At 39.3% G+C, this 16,878-nt stretch overlaps 1 protein-coding gene across 1 annotated transcript in view; it reads right to left on the bottom strand.

Moving 5' to 3' along the window:
• Nucleotides 1–1,139: 1,139 nt before the first annotated feature.
• Nucleotides 1,140–16,878, bottom strand: part of PDZD8 (PDZ domain containing 8) — a 92,821-nt gene continuing 77,082 nt past the window's right edge. The window contains exons 4-5 of the mRNA XM_006262713.4: nt 9,198–9,360; nt 1,140–5,717 (exon numbers count right to left, since the gene is read on the bottom strand). Coding sequence (XP_006262775.3) covers nt 3,532–5,717; nt 9,198–9,360 — 2,349 coding nt within the window. The 3' untranslated portion in view covers nt 1,140–3,531. The remainder of the gene's footprint in view (nt 5,718–9,197; nt 9,361–16,878) is intronic.

The following is a 16,878-nucleotide window of genomic DNA, read 5'->3' as shown; positions in this document are numbered from 1 at the left end:
ATGGACATGTGTAAATAAATGGGAATTGAGAAAATATAATGGAAGGAGGGGAAAACAGACCCCTGAAATGGTATGAAGGACTTCAGCAGTAGATATACAGCGCTTTTGAAGACTGACTTCATATTAGTAATATCTTTTTCTTCTAATCTCATTTTAATGGATGCATCTAAAGAATCTTTTTCATCCCTTGGAAGCTTATGTGCTACAACATGATCATTTAAATTTCAATTAACAGACAATATTGACAATTGAGTGAAGTGTTATTTGCTTACTCAATAATTGCATTAACCAATTTACTGCTTAAAAGTTCATAAGGTTTAGATAACATTTACCTCTGTAAAATGAAACACAGTAACTTGCAGCAAAGAAGAAAAGGTGGAAGGTCTTGCTCACTGATTGTTTTTACATTTTTCTTGGGGAAGAAAAAAAAATATAAATTAAGTTGGTACTGCTACAAAAAAAAAAAAATATCAAAGTAACTGGGCTGTGTGGGACTCCTATGGAGAGACACGGGACCCATCTACATGAAATGCTGACTGCGCAGTGGTGTGTCACAGCACTAACAGTGCTAATACATTACTATACATTATTATTCAGCTACCGTGAAGTTGCATCACTTAAAAGGCGTTTGCCAGCACTACTGTGCAGTAACCCCAGTTACTGCACATTTATTTAGTACTTGATTATACAAGTACTGAATAAATGCACAGTAACCACTGCGCAATAGCTTCTCGTGTAGACGCGCACACAGGGGTCAGACTCCTCCTTTAAAAGCCAAGGGCAAGACACAGAAACACGCGGGTCCTTACTGTGACTGACCTCAGGTACTACTTCATCACGGAGTTTTTGGACGGTGCACCCAAACAGCACAGAGCCAAATGGCTGTGCTATATCACCCTGCCCATCCACGGGGATGTGTGCTGAGAACCGGCACAGGCAGAATCATCTGTACCGCTGCCTCTCTCTCCTTCCAATGTGCAATAAAACACCGGCTGTAGTGGTGTGTTTTTGCAGTTGTGCTACATTGGGCATATTTGTGTATTTCTCCCTAAAAGTATAGTGCTTTAAGTTATCATACCTTAGATGATAAACTATTGTAATGCAAATATATTAAATATAACATAGTGCAAAGAAGTTGGTAATGTAGCAAAACTATTTTATTAAAGCTTGTTCTTATGATAAAGTCATAGCCAACAAAATCATATCAGGCAGCATTTCCATAAATGTGTGCAGCTGCCACCTATCTAGATAGCACTAAGTCAAGATTCTGTTTTCTATGGTATTCTTTATTTTCAGCTATTTACAGTCAAGCATGGAAGCAAAGAGTACATCAGGAATGTAGTATTACAACTTTTCCCTCAAGAGCCAGCGCTTGCTGTAGTTAATGCCAGATAAGAGTTTTATGTTCTCCTTCTCATCACTAAAATACAACTATTTCACCCCCACCCCATTCAACATATTTAAAAATATTGCACTACATTTAATTTATATCTTACAATCATCATTAGCAATGCTATATGAAGAAAATTCTATCCAGCTTCTCATATCCATTATATTATACATTTATGTAATTTAAAATCCTGAATGTGTTGTTGTGAAATCAAAATTTGCATTTTTTTTTCCTGCAGCTCCTTCACATCTGGCAGTATATAAATGAAGTACTTGGATACACTTGAAAACTCCTATACTAATCAATAATGAGCAAACACTGATGGAGATTTAATCCAGATCACCACCAATGCATGGTAAGATACCCAGAAAATAACAATGAAAAAGACATACTATGCATTTCAAATCAAGTATGGGTTAAATGACTTCTAATCAGTAAGGGGGGATTTTTTTTTTTTTAGTTATTATTTGCTGAAGCAGAATTTCGAGAAGTGTTATACATGCGTATTTATAGGATGGATAATGTTTTTACGTGTCGGCTGAATAATTATCAACTGCTGAAAATACTTCACAAAAAAGTGCAACTAGTCGCAAGACTGAAAGTAACAACTTTACTTAAAGGTAGAAGTAGTAGTTTTTTACTGCTGGATCTACTGTTTATTATTTTTGCCTCCCTATTTTGTAGTGGACAAATTTAACAGTGTAGTATGTTAGTGGCTGCCCACCAAAATTTTTTTAAATTAGTGGTCTAACTGAATAGTTTCGCCTCTGATTCCACAATCAGTGATATCATAGTACAGTACTTAAACATAAAAAATTACGGTATTTCTGTATTAAGATGAAACTTGAAGAAATTCATAATAAATAGGAATAATGTATTTAGTTAGACGATGCTTAGATCCAAAATTTACATATAGCACATGATCAGACTGGTTGCTAAAATTCCTCCTTATCTCATCTGAACATATTTGTTTGAATCCAGTGGGAGAGACGTACGCAGTTTAAGATTTTTTTTTTTTTAAAGCTGGTCTTTTCGCTCTTTCCATTTCTTCTGGTTGAGTGGCTGAATGCAGTTCTTCAACATCTGATGATCCCAGAAGGGTTGACATACACAGCATTTATTGATTCTGTTCAACTCCCATATTTATTCTGCACTTAGGATGTGTGGCAAAATATTAAACGCTCTTGAAATAGTAATGTTGCTGCATGCCTTTCATAGAGAGTGATAAGGATAAAAAAAACCCCCAGCTTCTGAGAACTTCAGTTTTCCTTTTGCAGGTTAAATATTACATTTCACAGCAGGATTTATGTATTATAAGGCTGCTGCCAGCTATTTATCTCAATTAAAACAAACAAACTTGCTACGTTTTCTGGCATATTCCCCATAAAATTACTACGCAGCATCAGTCCATATTGAATACATGAAACAATGTTTAATATCCCAAAGGTCTAACGAGGGATGCTTTTTAGCATAACAAGACCATATTTCAGACTAATCATGACTTTTTCAAGTTAGGGTGTTTAACAAAGTATGGAAAGCGAGTAACGTGATATGTAATGGTACTTTTAACTAAATATTAATAATAGACAAAAAGCCACCGTGTTTGGCAAAAAAATACACAACTATTTAGAAGACATATTAATGCACCATGATCAAAATTTCAAAACCCGGTCCCTTAATGACTGCTGTGTTGTCACCAGGTTAGGCATGCAGCAAGCTTATAACTTTTTCATCACATGATGGAAATGAAACATTTTGAAATCCTGGCGGTTTCCTGTTCAAAACACTAGTTCAAAGAAAAACAAACAAACTGAAGGGTCAATAATGCTCTAAAGACACCACACATACATTAACGTGAAATGTTAAGGTTACATAATTAGAAAAAGTTAAAAATAAATTATTAAAAATAAACTCCCAGTATAAACCCAAAAATGTACTTCTAACACAATTTGAACCAGCCAGTTTAACAATATGGTGGTACCGTAGCTGGAAAAGAACCTCTACTAACCATACTCTTGCACAGGCAAGTAACCGTGGAGAAGCTGGCTGTATACATTATACCAGTGTTTAATTAAGCTCTGATGTGTTTTTTGATTAAGTGCAAAATATTCTTTTCAGTCCATCCTTCTGAAGGCTAAATATCAGTCTGCTGATTGAGGTGGGTCATGTGGTTCTTCTGATATGCTGCTGTTTAATGTTGGAGCCTCTGTCAGATTGACATCTTCGTGATCCATTTCTTCTGCAGTGCTGGCTTCCTCTGTGTTTTTAGTCATTTTTTTGGACTGCTGGTCTAAAGATATATTTTCTAAAGATTCTATATCCTCAATACCTGCTCGGTAGTGGATCATGAGCAGTGTAAGCGCCTGCAGTCTTTCAGCTGATTTAATCAATGCAGCAGAAATTAATGCTTTCTTCCTTGCATCAGTTGTTTCTTTTTCTTCTTTAAGCAGTGAATTGTTATTTTCTAGTTCTTGATCTATTTCATTCTGTAGCTTATCCAACATGAACTCCAGTTTCTGGAATCTTTCCTCCGTAGGCAAACTTCTATAGAGGTCACGGCCAATTTCTTTAACGGCAATAAAGACACTGTCATCTAGTCCTCCCTCCTTTCTTGCTAATTTAGTTGCACGTTTTGAAGGACTATTTGAACCACTGATTTCAGTGTCACTGCTTTCATTATCCGAAGTGTTTGGTGTGTGCTTTGGAGAAGGTTCTACGGCATCTGTTCCTGGTTCAGCGAGGCGAGTTTTAGGGACTTGACGAAGATTTAAAAACCGAGTGCTTGTGTTGATAATATGTCTTGTTAAACCTGTTGTTTTGTTAACAGACTTGGTTTCTGAATCAATGCGAGAGGATGCAGGAGCCTGATTTTCCTGGATTTCCGTTTTAAAGCCTCCCATGGTTCGATCGAGTTTCCTTTCAGCTGCTACACAAAATGGAGTTTCAGTCAGACATTTTTCTTGACATTTTTTATGGCAAACATAAGCACAGAGCATGCATTGAGAAGCGGCTTTAGTCCAAACTTTCTTTTTGCAGTAATCACACCACGTTGGATTCTGAAACTGAGTATCTTGAAAGTTATGCTTGTTTTCGGTAAACACCATTTGTCCCAGATACATATGCTCTTTTGGAAGCGCGTGAATTTCTTCTTCCGAGTTAGACTCCCGTTCTTGTTCCAGCAGAAAGCTTGAATCTTCAGCTTCACCGTCTTTTAAATATTTGAAGTGCAAGGTTACATCTCCATAGCAAAACTTTTCATTGAATCCCTTATGCACTGTCAAATTGCGCAACGCAGTTCTAGTGACGGCAGCTTTAGGTGCAGGGGCGTCTAATCGAAATGTTCTGATGTATTCCATGGATGATGTAGCTATACAATCTAAAGCAATTTCTTCAAGTTTTATACTTACGTGTCCTAAGCAGATAAGCCCACCCATTTTGAAAGGGTCTCTGCACCAAAGTGCAACATTAAGGTACTTATGGTAGCCTTCCACTTCATATATACAGGAGGATGCTCTTGTCCTCGCCCATCTACCTTGTCGGCTGCGATATGGAATTTCTGGCGATTCCCATATTTGATCGTCTCCGCTATCCTTAGAACCACGTGCATTTTCTAAAATTGGATCTTTTAATATTTCTTGTTTTGGTACAGCTGTTACTTTTGATAGCGCTGGGTCTTCTACCTGATCACTATTTTTTGTTATTTTCTCTGAACACTTATCTCCATTATTTGCAGGTGGAGGAGGCCTTTCTGGTTTTTCAGAAGATATGTCGCCAGTTTCTATTTGAGTTTCACTAGAAGACAAAGTAAGTTTAATCTGTGGTCTCGGTGGGACAGGAGGTTTAGCACCGGATCCCTGTGGCGGTCTGACTGATTGCTGTGTTGGGTCTTGGCTCTCAGAACTTTTGGGTGCTAATGGTTTGGCTCCATCTTTTGGTTGAGTTTTTAAATTTGTTTGATAATTTCCTAAGTGTAACTTGCGATTTAGAATTGGAGATATAGTTCCAAGTGGTTTAGCAGCAAATGTTACTACTGATCGTTTAGGACTCTGAGTTGTTAGAATCTCTTCATTCAGCTCAGGTGATTTTATCTCACAAGCTAGGTCTTCAAATTCAGAATCCAAGTCTTTGCTGTCAGCATCTGTTAAAACACTAACTTGGTCCTCTTCTTGGTGTGTTGAAAAAGTAGATTCCTCTAACTGTGCAAAGCCATCTTGCAGCGCTGCACCATGCTGATTATAACCCACAGGCCTCTCATAAAAGACTAAAACTCTATCGCCAGCCTGCTTGATAAGCTTTAACACTTGAACAGTTGAGGTGATTTTAACACCTAGGTAAAAAGTAAAAACAAAAATTAGCAAACTCAAAAAGAAAAAAAAAATCCTTATATAAATGACCAAAAAGCAGTACGTGAATAATTCAATTCTGCAATATTTAGTAACTGTATCACTGAAAGCAGCTATAAGGTGTTCTAGACCAGGGGTTGGCAATGTCTTCTGGCAGGACATTTGCATGACCCACCTCTAGTTGCAAGTCAGCAGAAAGATTTTTAAGACCAGAAGTTCTTGTCATTAGTTCCTAACTGTACAGCCTTGCATGCTGGACAACTTGATAGTAGTTTTATGTAGTGATTAGATTATGGATTATATAGGATAGTTTGGATAGGGATGATCCTGCCTCAGGCAGAGAGCTGGACTAGATGACCCCTGGAGGTCCCTTCCAGCCCTGCTTTTCTATGATTTCATCCCGCTTCCGTTACTTCAGACCTCAAAGTCATTCTTGTCCGGGTGTCTCTATCACAGTGCTTCTACATTTATGAGCCAAGGTCATTAATGAAAATATTAAGCTAAGTTCTAAAACCAGTCCTTGCGTAACTCCACTATTAACCTCTCTCCTACTTGAAATTTCCCCTTTCAATACTACCTGTTGCCATTTCCCCTTTAGTTAGTTCCTTACCCACCTTACAGTACTGCACGTCTCTTTTTTCTCCATCTTAACTAGTTAACTCTTATTTTGCACTATATCAGATGTTTACTGACATCTAGCTATATGAGATTTCCTTTCTGGAGAAAATCAGTTGTTTTACCAAAGGAAAAAAAAAAAAAATCAGGTTATTCTGTTGCAATCTACCTTTGGCAAACCTGTGTTGCATTTTATCCTATTTACCTCCATGCTTCTATGTTATCCATTCCTTCAAATTTTGTACCACAATATCATGCCAGGTTTTAGAAAAATAAGTCTGTAATTGCCTGGCTTACTTTTTAAGATGTAGGTAACTACTTCTGCTATTCTCTAACCATATGGCTTATTTTCAACAGACTATGATTTCATATGCCATTTCATAATCCTGGGATGAGACTGCCTCGTTTCCACTCTCATTTTGAGTGTATCGGTCTCTTAGTTTTGCTTCCATGTCAATTATGGTATTTGCATGTCCATACTGTCATTCCAGTTAGCTGCCCTGCTACTGCCTCAACATGCTGCATCATCATTCTTACTGACAGCTGTGGCCAAGCATTTATTTGTTGTTTGGGCTGTAGCTAGGTCATCCCTAATCCTTACAAAATAACAACCCCAATTCTTCTTTCAATGTTCTCTGTATTTGTACGTCTTATCAAGCCTTTTTTTTCTAGTTTAATATCCGTTGTAAGATCTAACTCACCTTGACTTTTGCTACTTCTTTATCCCTATACTTCTTGATCTCCAAGACAGTTCTCCTTACTATAAATCTTGTCTTCCATTCCTCATAGCTCCCTTCATATCCTAAACATTTTTCTTGAATCAGCTTTTATCATCCTTCCCTAAAATAATTTTGGCCCAGATTGTTTCATCCATTCATCCATTATTTCTTTGGTCTGTATAATGATTATACTATAATCATTAAGAAGAACTACTATGATACTACTTCTACCTTTGCTTCCATCTAGCCTGAATAGTTTTATTGAATTTAGTAATATTTTGGTGATGATTGCTATTACCATTTTTCTGTTATTCCCCATATATCCACTGTTAGATGCTACACAGGAAGTTAGTCCCATCATTTGGTTATCTGGGCTCCTTGCATTGATATATAAACACTTTCGGCTCCTTACTGAACATATTCCGCTGACTAGCTGGGTTAAACACTAACTTTCACTGACAGTACTTCATACCCGTCTACTGTTTTAATCCATATTAATATTTTCTCTTTGTTGCCCATTTTCCTACCCACTGATATTCTTTTATCCATTGCTGTATCCTGGAACTCCAGCTTAAGTTTTAAAAAACAAAGATTTCCAGGATCAACTTATGAACGCGCTTTACGAACAGAGTACTCTGGACAAAAAACCCAGAAATCTATCTAGACAGAGGTGTCAAGGTGTACCCACAGAGAAGTTGAATTAATTTTTAATTATGGAATATGAGCCAAAGTGCCTCAATCCACATCAGGATTCCTAATGAGTCTGGGAATTTTATACAAAAATCAAGAGTGGATTATAGTTTCTATGCAGCAACTAAGATTTTATAGACATCACTGGCCTAAACGTTCAGAATTTTCAGGGGCATAACGTTAAATGCTTACATGTTATTTTAGTTCCTAAACTGGAAAAGAAAAGGTCTAACAGGTTAGTACTTTAGAGCTAAAACTTAAATGTTTGCCAGGATGGTAAAAGGCACTTGAGAGGGCATAACAGCAGTCTTCAAATACCTGAAAGGCTGCCATGAAAGGGGGCAAAACAGCTTTCCTCTCTTGCTGCAGCATAGGACATGGACCAATGGCTTGAAGTTGTAGCAAAGTAGGTTTCGATTGGATATCAGGAAAAACTTCTTCACTGTTAGAAGCGGGAGGCAGTGGGACAGACTGCCTAAAAAGGTGTGGACTCTCCATCACTGGAGGTGTTCAAGAAAAGGTTGGATAGGTACTGGTCAGGGAATGATTTAGGCGTAGCTATGCCTATGTTCAACCATGGGTATATTTCCCATGCTTCTGGGCTTTGCTGGTTGCCACATGCAGCTGGGAGGGTATTTTTTCCTTTCCTACAGATACATTTTCCTCAGAAACAAGGCTGGGGATTTTGACTGGGGTCCACCAATGCTCCTGCTGAGATTTAAACTCAGAGGTTCCTGGCTAGAGCATCTTGCCCCTTTGCACAAGGTCAGACTGATAGCCATATTTGGGGTCAGGAAATAAATTTTACCCCGTGGCCAAATTAATATGGGCCTTGGGGAGTTTCATCTTCCTGTAGCAGGAGACATGGCCCCACACCTGGGATTTCTCAAGTGTATTTTAATAACCTTTGCAGCAGCAGCATATTGGCCACCATGTTCCTCCTGCTTTCTCTGTGTCAAATTGGGGTGTTAGGTCTTGTGCTGTGTGTGTCTGGGTTGACTGAGTAGTTAGACAATAAATAAGATGGTTTGGATAGGGATGATTCTGCCTCTGGCCAGGGGCTGGATCAGACAACCGTCCAACCTTACTGCTCTTACTCTAAATATTCTTTTCCTTGAAAGCTAAGCAGCTTTAAATCATCAGAAGAAAACGAACAGGTACCCCCCCTGCCATTTCTCGACTGTTAGAGTATGACGCTTGAAATGTTTCTTCAACTTTTTTTTTTATATATAAAAAACAAAAAAATAGATATTAATATACAAAAAATGGGTCTTAAATTATATTCCTTAAGGGGACATAAGTACAGAAATGCTAGTGTATCAATAGGGGTCAGATTGATTTTGCTCTCTGTTGTGACAGTCTAGATGAACAGAACTGTATATTGCCATTCAATAAAGACAGATGCCCGTGTTGTTTTAAATAAAAGATTTGATTACTTACCTCCAATAGCTATAAGTCTATCACCCCGCTGGAGATCAGCAGCTGCTGCAGGCGAGTTTGGTGTAACAGTTTCAACAACAACATGTCCTCCAATTTCTTCTTTAGGCTGCACTAAGCGCAGAGTGAGTCCAACACTTTGTAAGTTCCCTTTAATTAGTTCTGCCTGGAAAAAAAGTATGGTACAATATAGTAACTTCCTGACATTATGGTTTCAGCAGTTAGTGATGATCACATATTAATAAAATAAAATTTATAAAAACAAGCACCATGAAATGAAGCATATAACTGGATTAAAGCTCTGACTGCGCGGGCATCCATTGATCTCAAAATCTTTGGACCACACCACCTGACAAACCAGTTATTCAATGGGTAAAAGGAACTCACAACTCATAAGAGCTCACAAACTCTGAAGACTGTACCACGACTGCATTAAAAGGAGGTCTAAGATTCCCATAACCTTAAAATATTGATGCAATCCCAGTCCTGAGCTATAGACACACTGAACCAATGCAAGTCTGAAGGAACAGGGTGCCAGTGGGGTCACTTTAACAACACCCTAATATTGAAACTTTGTAGTCTTGTCTTCCTTATTGGGAAAAGTTCTGGAAAGGAATATTGAATCAATCTCTTCTTAGACTTCCGCTTTGGGCATAACACATAATAGTAATTATAAAAGCTGTTACCATCAGCAGCCAAACATGGAACTCGTCTGGAGTTAGATAAGGTAGAACAAGTGTATTATGTAGATAAGAAAAATATATTTGGAGTGATTCTGTGTGGCATCTGTTTTACAAGTTTACTAAGGCATTCAATTTAAACTGAAAGCCCATAAGACTCTTAAGCCTACTCTTGGCCTGCAAAGAAAAATAAAACCATACTTTTCATAGATAATTTTTCTTAAACGATCTTCAAATAGTTGAAATATATAAAGCGTTATCAATTTAAAAGACAAGAATTTATTAACTTGGAGTGCCTTATTGAACTCGCTCTATTTTATTGCTAAAATCATTATTTGCAGGTCCAAACGTGCACATTTTGGGAGTTCACTGCAGCTTCATTGTTTACTCATCCACCGACCCAAAAGGAAAAAAAAAAATCCAAATATACTAGGTGACATTCTCTGAAATTCCTACCAGAGTTCAGTGCTTGAGATCTCTATATTGATTCTTGATATAGAATACCTCTGCTAAAAATTAAAAAGTTAATTTTCTAAAGAGCATTACCTTTGGACCATTTAAAAAAAAAAAAAAGTCGTCATCTCCTTTCATACTGTCAGAAACAACTTTGGTGGAAAAGTTGTTTGGATCTGTCATTCAGGTAGGATTTACTAAGAATACGTAAAGGTATTCAATAGTAGTATTTCTGGAAGAAAGGATCACATGCTTATAAAGGAGCTATTAGAAAGAAACTAAGCAAAGGATCTTTTAACCAAGTGAGCAATATACGTTTCACTTCCTCTAGCTTATATACAGTAGGACCTTAAGTTAAGCAACTCTGTATATTGCAAGAGAAAATTATTATTGCTGAGATTTTCAAAAGTGTTTAAGGAAGTCACATAACTAAAATCACACTGAGGTCTCTTTTGAAAATCCCACCTTACATTACAATGCAGAAGGGAGATCAGGGGAAAAATATTTCTGAATCTCCATGATTCTGATGACTGCTAAACAACTACATTGGAGAACAGATACTGCCCAATACCTTAGGAGCTCTAACCAAAATATGAAGGAGCCTGACCTATGCTGTTTAGACAGCAAAAAAAAGAAAGGAAACAACAGGCCTCATTTTCCTAGCAGACTATGCGTTATCCAACTGAAGCACATGGCACTCTTTAGTAAAAGTGATAGCAAAAATGACTCTGTTGGAAGTGGTAGGAAAAAAATGGAATGATCCCTTCTTAACTGCATTAGGTTTAGCAGGTTTTGTAAATTTAATTGCACTCTATTAATACTCCTTTAGAGCCTTTCTGCCATCTGCTTTGATGGTTTACAGTCCCTTGTGAAATCTAATTTAGAATTATGACTCTGGGCCTGAAAGCCTGGAATCAATTAACAAAATTTGACATTTTGAAAACACAGGACAAAATGGCTGGGTTGTGGGCTGGTCTGTTAGTTCTGTAATAGCGAAGAAGAGGAAACTACACCCATAATCCTGAGTTTCCCATCTGTTCTGATGACAAAGCAGCTAAGAAAGTTTGGTTTTCATAAGATATTTTTCTGAGAACTGCTCTTCTGACCTGTTCAAAGTGGGATTCGACAAATATTGATTATTTTTAACCCCTCTCCCCCTTTTTTTTTAAGCTGAAAATTAGTCTCTCACAAGAATTGGGCTCTACCACACAGGGAGTCTCTATGTTGTTGTGATGGAGCAAAGACCACTAACAGTATACAACTCTCACTTATGAACCACTACAAAAGGTGTGGTGGGGAAAGGAAGAAATGGATGTGTCCAGCATAGTAGTTTCCCTTTCAAATTTCAGCCTCTCTCCCCCAGCTTAATGAAGTATGATAAATATTTGAATGCATTAATACCAATAATTCTAGTTTTAGAGAGCTTGCTGCTATATATCCCATTCTTAAAAGAGGCCTACCTGGGAAAGTATTGAGTCTAGGGTTTGCAAACCAGTCAATGGAGCGGTCAAATATTGTTAATTGCATATTTTTGATCAGTCAAAGATTATAGCAATTTAACTCTCCCCCTTACTTTCTGTAGTTTTGTTGACAGAAATATTTTATTTTAGACACATTTCTTAATGGAAAAATTGTGCCTTTTCTGCGTATTATTTGGACCTATGTGTCTCTTTTTTTTTTTTTTACAATTTTTTATTGATATTAGACCAGTCAATTGACTGAACTTTATTTGACCAGTCAAACATTCAGCCTTAAGTCAAAACGTTTTAGAAAGCAGGGATCACATGAACCACACACATGCACTTCATGCAGAATATTGCAACTAAGGACTTTACAAGGGAGCAAATCAAGAGAAAGTAAGTGATGCAGAGATGTGTTTATTGTTCTTCTTGTGCCTCTTTGAATCCAAGGACTCCTCTGAACTGGTGGTGTTTAAGGCAATAAACTTTCAACAAAGAAAACATTCCCTGATCTGAATGCCTAGATGTTCAAAAGGCAGATGCCAGCAGGGAAAACTTGGACTTCTATTCTTGACAAATGTGAATGGTGAAGACTATAGGTAAGCCAAGTTTTGCTTTGAGGAATCACTTTTACCAGTGATTTCTGGAATCAGAAATGTTGTCTAGTTCATTATTATTGGGCTTATGAAGATATGCACCTAGATATGCACCTGTTCTTTTTAACAGGATCTGTTATAATGAAGCACACCAAAAGGCCAAACAAGCCAAAGGGTATCGGAATCAATGAACACAATGTGGGAGCAGGAAAAAAAAACCTGAGACTGAACTTAAACCTAGAGAATACAAACTAGAGGCGCTGATGTTAAGCAGATTGCAATAAAGGAATGGAGAAAAGCATGGGACCACAGAGGCAGATCTAGGGGGGGGCGGACTGGCACAGCTGCACCCCTCCCACCTCCACTTCACTTATCTGCAGAGTCTGAGGTGTGGCTGTAGCCCTGAGCTGGCAGGGGATACTTGGGGGAGGGGGGGGGGAAAGACAGCCAAGCAGGACAATATAAAGGGGCGGGGTGGGGGGGGGAGGGAACACCTCTTCCTATGCCTAGAGGCAACCCTTGCTGGAGACTTGATGGTGGGGCTGGGAGGGGAGGGAGGTGCCACTGTGCACCAGAGGGGAAGGGTTGTCCAGAACAGGGTGGTGGTGGGATGGGGGTGCAGGAAAGTCTTAGCTACTTTGGGGCCTCAAAAAAGTCGCCGGCAGCTGCTGCTTCAATGTGATCTGCCTGTTGGGGGCAGGGACTAGGGGGAAGATAGCTTCAGCCACCCCCTGCAGTGCCAGTCACATCACCCGCACCCCCCTTTTTCAAGTCCTAGATGTGCCCATGACCACAGATACATAGATATTGTTGGGTCTGAACATGTGGGCTTTGATAAGAAGGCAATGAGTCTAATCATTGGTAGCAGAGGGCCCACAGTGTAATGAAACCACTTAAAGGAAGTCTCTTTTTAAAAAGAACAGATAGCTCCTCTGAGCACAGCAACCCCAGTTCATCTCATGCTCAGCTATAGAAGTTAAAAAAAAAAAAAGAAGAAGAAGAAGAAGAAGAAGAGGCCAAACAGATTCAGACCAAGCTGATTTCTTTCTGGAAACTTTTGAGAAATTCTGAGTGGCTCTAAAGTTTTTGATTTCTCCTTTTCACATGCAGACAATGAATATGAAAAGATAATTACAGTAACCTTCCATTTCTTTGCTGATGCAGGTATGATCTATTCGGGCATTTAAGAATAGTTGGATTTCTAAAGTTTAACTTCATTTTTGGCATCAATGTGCTTGAAGACATTTCTCACTGTGGGACCATTTTATAAACTGGAAAATGCAATAAGCTGTCTGCCTGCATCATGGCTTTTTTTCCCCTTTTCGTTGTAAATTTAATTGTGATCAAATCTGTGGCTGACACCAGGTTTCTTGGGATAGGAAACACACAAAAGCAGGATCAATGTGCTCAGTGACAGCGATTAGAACAATGGGGTTAAAGGTCATGAGAGATGGTTAACGGGAGACAAAACCAACAGTAAATACACAGAAAGGGATTTAGGGCCAGGTAAACGAACCAAACACATTAAATTAAGTTTATTTTCATTTGATTCTGTTAACTGTTAGTCCCACAGTTGCTTTTGCATGTAATCAATGACTAATTCCTCAAATAAGATAAAGAAATTTCATCATAAAAATTGGAACATATGTGATAAAACATCATCATCCTCCAGACTGGTCACAAAATAAAGTAGGTGGCATAAGAAGCATAAGGAGATGGGACTAGAACTGGGGTTGGCAACTTGTGGCTTGCAGACCGCATTTGGCCCACAGAAGTCTGATCTGTTCTGCATTTGATTAATGGCGTGCTGATCCCCAGCTCTCCAATATGTTCAGTGTTTTACTAACAGCGTGAAAATCCCCTCTAGCCACTCCGGCCTTTAGTGCTCCGTGCAAAAGGCTGCTCTCCCTCTCTGCAGCCCATTTACCATCACCACCAAATTAACACTCCAAAGGCACATTTACACGTGCTCCAGGGGTAGGGTGGCACTTTAATTAGAGCGGCTCTGAGAGCCACTGTAATTAAAGCACCACTGCATCTTTTGCATCAGTGTCCCCGCACTTAAAAATGGGGGCAGGGGTGCTTGAGCTAAAGCTTGTTCAATGAGCTTTAGTTCAAGCGCCCCCACCACCATTTGTAAGCGTAGGGACACTGATACACAAGACACAGGAGGCTGCTGCAGCACAGTAATTACCATGCTACAGCAGACTCAATCGAGTCTGCTCCAACACGCTGTTATTACAGTGCGTTGGAGCAGCCTCCATACTTGTGTATAGGCACCCCAAATGGTTGCCTGCCATGGTTTTCTGTCCTTCCCAATGCCTGGCTGCAGCTGGGGATTGAATGTGATTAAGTCAATTGAAGTTTGATCTGGACAAGACAGAGGTGATAGTGGTGGGCAGACCACAATCTGGGGGGATTGGGATGTCCGTCATTGATGGGGTTCAGCCTTCCTTTGTCATTCAGGATCAGCCTTGTGGTACTCCTGAATCCTGTGCTACCCTGGATCTTCGAGTGGAAGTGGTAGCTAGAAACACCTTTAACCAATTCTCTCTCACAGAAATGCTATAATGTTCTTCAGATTCGGACCCGGCCACCATCATCCACACCTTTGTAACCTTAAGGCTAGACTATCACCGTACACTTTACATGGTGCTGCCCTAAATGACCATGCAGAAGCTGCAGCTTGTTCACAACATGGTGCCCTGTCTTCTGACATGGATTAGTCACCAGGACCACATGACTTCAGCACTCTAAAGTCTACACTGGCTTCCAAAAACTTTCCAAATGAAATTCAAGGTGCTGGTTTTGGCCTAAAAGGCCCTAAATAGTCTGGGCCTGATATATGAAAAAGGGATCAGCTGCTTTCTTGATGTCCCTTTGTGACCCTAAGGTGAGCCGAGAGCAATCTTCTGCAAGTTCCATCTGTGCACCAAGTTTGCTTGTTGAAAACCTGTGGGAGGTTGCTCTTGGCAGTCCCTCCTCAACTCCTTCCCCTTCTGGCACGCCACAGCCTGAGTCTGAGCCTGGACATCTTCCAGACCACTGCAAGAGCTTCCTATTTGGACAGGCATTAACCAAGCAAGGGTAGGGTGGAGTTTTTGTTTTATGTCATATTTTAATAACATACTTGCTTTTATAAGCGAGTTATTTTGTCTCATCGTCTCTGTGATATCATTTGAGCTGTCTGCCATTTGAACAAAACTGTGCCTGTAAAATTAGAGGTCGTTTCTGGAAGCATGGGTAAAAGTCTCTTCAGTCATACTGTAGGACAGTGGTCACCAACCAGTGGATCTTGATCCAACGGTAGATCTTGGAGGCTCTTGGAGTCTATCTGAGGCTGGGGTGGGGGGCTGAGTGCCCACGTGCATGCATGTGCCCCAACCCAGCAAGTCAGTCCGTGGGGGAGGGGGCTAGATTGAGGCCCCCCAGGGTAAGTGACATGGCCACAGAGGCAGGAGCAGGGGTAAGTTGAGTGGGGCCCCAGCTAGATAGGCCCCACCTGCTGGGGAGGTGCGCCCCCAAATCATTTTTTCTCCCTCTGTCTCGATCTGCTCCCCCCTTCCTTCCCCACAGACTTACGTGCTGGGTGGGAGATGGGGGAGGTGGCGGTGGCCACGCATGGTAGATGTTGGGCTGCTTTTAAATGCCAAAGGTGATCTCCTATGTAAAAAGGTTGGAGACCAGTGCTATAGTACCATAATCAGGATATAAAATGAACAGTATCTTCTAAAAACTCAGCTTAAGAATCAAACATTGGTTATGGGCTGTTCTAACTTTTCTTTTGTAGAGATTCAAAATGGAAATGTAAATAAGGCTCATCCATTAGACCTTTCAAGGCAAAGCAAGGTCATCATTTTAACTAAACCTCTGGAACCTTAGGACTATACCAGAATGAAAACCTATGACATACACAGAGGGAAGAGATCATTAAAAAGAGTACAAGCTGTATGTTGTTTTCAACAGTCACATGAACACTGCTCGTCAAAAGCTTAATCGCATTTCCCATAACACATGGGCACATGTGTTGGTTAGTTTTTTGAAAGCCTTAATAAAAATTAAATGCAACTGTTATAAGACAAAAACAATACTGATTTCCTCCCAAACAGATTTTCTGGAAAGTCCTACTTCAGTGTTTTTTGCATGAGCTTTTGATAAGCTTGACATTTCTTTTTGTTGCTGAATTGGCTTTGTATGCTAAAAGCCAGCTTTTATAAATGATGGATATTCAAAGATATTTTTCACTGCATGAAGATAAGAACATTTTTGCAAATAACTCTTACTAACTACTCACCAAGACATACAAATTGATTGTTAACTATGTGGCCTTTAGTATAATTAGCAGTAATGATATTTTAAGCTGTTGTCATTACTGAGCCAGATGTGCATGTCACAAATGATTTGAAAATAACTATCACTTTCCTCACTTTATGGTGATTTGACAGCATTCACAATAGTTTTTCAAAACGTGAAATATTATGCTTGAATCTTCAAA

Source organism: Alligator mississippiensis, chromosome 6 (genome assembly GCF_030867095.1).
Source record: "Alligator mississippiensis isolate rAllMis1 chromosome 6, rAllMis1, whole genome shotgun sequence".
Lineage (NCBI taxonomy): Eukaryota > Metazoa > Chordata > Crocodylia > Alligatoridae > Alligator > Alligator mississippiensis.
The sequence above is the reverse complement of the archived record's forward strand: the minus strand, read 5'-3'. Positions and strand labels throughout refer to the sequence as shown.